The sequence below is a fragment of the Limulus polyphemus genome, unplaced genomic scaffold (genome assembly GCF_000517525.1).
Source record: "Limulus polyphemus unplaced genomic scaffold, Limulus_polyphemus-2.1.2 Scaffold107, whole genome shotgun sequence".
Lineage (NCBI taxonomy): Eukaryota > Metazoa > Arthropoda > Merostomata > Xiphosura > Limulidae > Limulus > Limulus polyphemus.
In genome coordinates, this window is record NW_013665717.1 from 622,846 (window position 1) to 626,746 (window position 3,901).

Here is a 3,901-nt window from a genome sequence, read left to right on the forward strand (position 1 = left end):
GCAGGAGAAAAATGTATAAGATGAATTACTATAAGCACTTGAGTCATTTGTATGTCAATTGTACGGGCAGAAAAATTTCACGTATGGCAAGGAAAGCAATATTTAACAAAAATTATGCACCAAAGAATCGGAAGAAGGCTTTTTTAAAAGATAAATTAATAATATCATAATTATCAGATTATGTCCAACTGGACAGTTTATCGCAGAAAAGTTATAGTAATCTCATATACTCTCACCCTATAACTTCAATGAAAAGTTTTAGTACCACGTTAATTGTTATTTAAAAACATATCTGTCTAGTTTTCTTTTCTTGAGCAAATTATTCATTGATTTTCAAAATCATCGTAAAGAGAAAAGTCAAAATAAGATCATATAAAATTTAATTAGGTTATAAAACTTATGTTCTTGAATGTATAATTTGTTTGAGTGCTTGAAACCATCATAAACATTTAACCGTTGACATTTGAAAGTATGAAATTAAGGCTCGGTTTGATGCTCCAGATAGTTTAAAATACACTTTTGTACGATTTCCATCATCTAAGCATGAGGCTCATATAAAGAATAGTATTACAACTGGAGAAATGTCACTAATAGATTCGTATATAACTTTGATTGTCTTTTTCCACACTTACTCATCTACCTTAAAACCGCTGATTTAAATTATTCTATTGTTTTCGTCATACATTTACTTTTTTATCCAAAATATTTCAAATATTTTTTTATCATTCTGCTGTGCTGATTCGTGTTCGATAATTATAAAATGTTTACTGAATTTTAATTACGTATTAGCTGCATATCATTTTGTGTTAAATCCTTTAATTTTTCCTCTGAATGAAAATATTTAATAACACGAGTTAAAACTGAGATCACTGCTATTTTATATGCTAATTTAAAAAAAAACTGTATAAATTATTCTTGTTTTTTAGACAATCAAAGAAACAGATGACTTCAAACACACCCCAGCACCAGTGCAGCCAGGACAACAGGTTACAGCACAGAATGAACTTCTAACCTTGCTTCCGATTGCGGAAATGACTTCACTCTCGAAACTAGATGCCACATCAGTGGGTGTCGACACTAGAGTTGTCCGATTTCTGTCGTGTGACCATAAAACTTACATAAGTGGAAACATATAATTAGAGAAATATTACTACTTGACAATTTTATTGGATAAATTTGAACATTTTTATTATATTTTCTAATCTAGTTTTATACAGTTGATATAAGTGTTTTTTATTGTTTTCTTATTACTTTTACATCTTTGAAGGTCTATCATACGATACATATAAAACTTTTACTAAATTCAAATCTAATTTTGTTTGCATGTAGTTCTTTAAATTTGTCTATAGAGGAAAATATGCTTAAATTGAGATAATTTTTTTTTATATGCTTAGTTTTAATTAAGAGTATTAATGATTTTTTTAGACGATCGAAGAGACAGATGACCTCAAACACACCCCAGCATCAGTGCAGGCAGGGCAACAGTTTACAGCTCAGAATGAAGCTTCAATCTTGTTTCCGATCTCGGAAACGACATCAGGCTCGATGGAAGTAGAAAGTAAACCAGATACGGAAGTTTCTTCCGATAGAAAAACAGAAGGCTTTAGAGATAATTTGAAACAAGAAAAGATAGAAGATGAAGAGGAGTGCGAAGAGAAAACTATCGAAACAATGTTCGAGAAAGATGAAGATACCGAAACGAATGTACAACATATCGAAGAAGACGCAGTTGTAACAGATGACGTTTTATATCACCCTAAACTAGAAGATGTCCAAGTTAAAATTGAACCCAATATATTGTGTGACATAGAGCCCGATATCTCAATACAGCACACAATTTCCCCAATTCCTACTCCTTCAAGGATAATTGAAAACAAGTCTAACACTGAAACCTGCAATCAGGAAAACGCAAGTTCAACAGAATTGTTTAACGCTAAACAATATGAAAAGAGAACATTGACTGTACAGTGCTCGTTTTGGAGCCCACTAGTATCCACTGCAGTGTCAGTTCCGAAAGGTGACGTACCACTTTTCAAAAGAGATATGCTCCCGTCTTCTGCTAATATTTCTTCTTTGAAATCACCCACAGTGCCTCCTGTGTTAACCCAAGAAGAAAAAAAGGTAAATAATTTAGTATGTCTGTCATTATTAATTCGTAATAATACGAAAGAAAAAACAATGCATTTTTATTAATGAAAAAAATATATTTAATACATCGGGCTGTTTGTTTTTGTTGGTTGTTAAGCCCAAAGCTACACAATTGGTTATTTGTGCTCTGCCCACATAGATATCAAAACTCAGTTGTTGTTGTGTTTTTTTTTGTTGTTGTTGTTATAAGCTCTCAGATTCACTTCTGAGCCGTCGGAAGAGCCGATCGGACTGTTACCAAGTGAGCGAACTATCACATTTTTCGTTACATACTTCACTAAGGTTTGTTTACTGAATTTTTGAGCATTTTGATCCAAACTATTAGTCTATCTTTTCTACAATACAAGTTAATACAAACATAAATTTGTTATTGACTAGCCCACAGTTGCTAATTGTTTGGTTTTGAATCAAAACAACTTCATCAGTATACAATAAAAGTTGCAGTATAGTGTTTTAATTTGGTTTATCCCGCAATACATCATGTTAATCCTCTTCGAGAAACAAATACCATATTAAGGTAATAAATAATTCAATAATCAGTAAAACTTCTCAGCCTTATAACAAAGACAATATTTAGTTAATAAGTACTTGAACAATTTATCTTGTATATATATCTTCGCAAACCTATAGAGTCAATCATGTGTAGTCATAATTATGTTTTAAGATATGTGTAATCATAATTATGATTTAAGATATATTTGTGGCAGAAAATGTAAATTTCGAAAAGCTGCTATAAGGAACTGTGACGATTTAACATTTTTTTATAGCAGACCCTTGCCATAAAGTCCTTCTATAGACACAAGTCATAAAATAATAAAGTATCGTGTATAGCAGCTGTTGTTGTTGTTTGTAGTTAAGCACAAAGCTACACAATGTGCTATCTGTGCTCTACTCACCACAGGTATCGAAACCCGGTTTCTAGCGTTGTTTGTCCGCAGACATACCGCTGTGCCACTGGGTGTGGGAGGCGTGTATAGCAGTTAGAGAAAACAAAAACAGTAAACGGAACAAACATATAGGCGTTGTTGACCACATTTCATGCCAGAAGACAACGTGAGACTGAAGAGGCCACACGAATGTGTCCAAACAAGTTTCTCCGGTATCAAGACTTCTGACAGTTTGTTCCGTTTACTGTGTTGTTGTTGTTTTATTCTCTCACAGGCTGACGATCTAAACATCCACCTGAGAAGTTTTAGAACTATTTGTAGTAATCGATATATTAATCTATTGCTTTTGAGCGTTTGTAGAAGTACCTTGATGAATTTTATTGCTGTCGCATTGGCTTCAAGTGATCGAGTGTACGTAGTATATTGTAGTTTAATACATAAATGTTCCATTAATTTTACTACTGTTGATTGCATTTAAATTGACCGGCTAAAAATGACAAATTTATTTCAAATCGGTTTATTCCTTTATTTACCGGCGGTTTTGCTTGGCAACTAACGTGTAAATTTCATAATGGTTTTACCCATTAGCAAAGCCCCCAGTGGCACAGCGGTATGTCTGCGGACTTACAACGCTAGAATCAGGGTTTCGATACCCGTGGTGGGCAGAGCACAGATAGCCCATTGTGTAGCTTTGTGCTTAATTACAAACAAACCATTAGCGAACTGCAAATTACATATTTTTTAACAAACATTTATATTATGTCCATTGATTCAATTTTGAAATAACATATTTTCAGATCAAATTCTCTGCAGATTTTCTTCATTATTTAAGTCTCCTCTGTCTTATGTGGTTCTTTTACTGTAGC

General features: G+C 33.0%; 1 protein-coding gene across 1 annotated transcript in view; it reads left to right on the plus strand.

Annotated features, from left to right (window-relative positions):
* LOC106470759 overlaps nt 1-3,901 on the plus strand; it is a 35,420-nt gene that overhangs the window by 2,909 nt on the left and 28,610 nt on the right. Inside the window, exons 2-3 of the mRNA XM_013931329.2 lie at nt 927-1,064; nt 1,426-2,121. Of these exons, the coding sequence (XP_013786783.1) occupies nt 927-1,064; nt 1,426-2,121 (834 nt within the window). The remainder of the gene's footprint in view (nt 1-926; nt 1,065-1,425; nt 2,122-3,901) is intronic.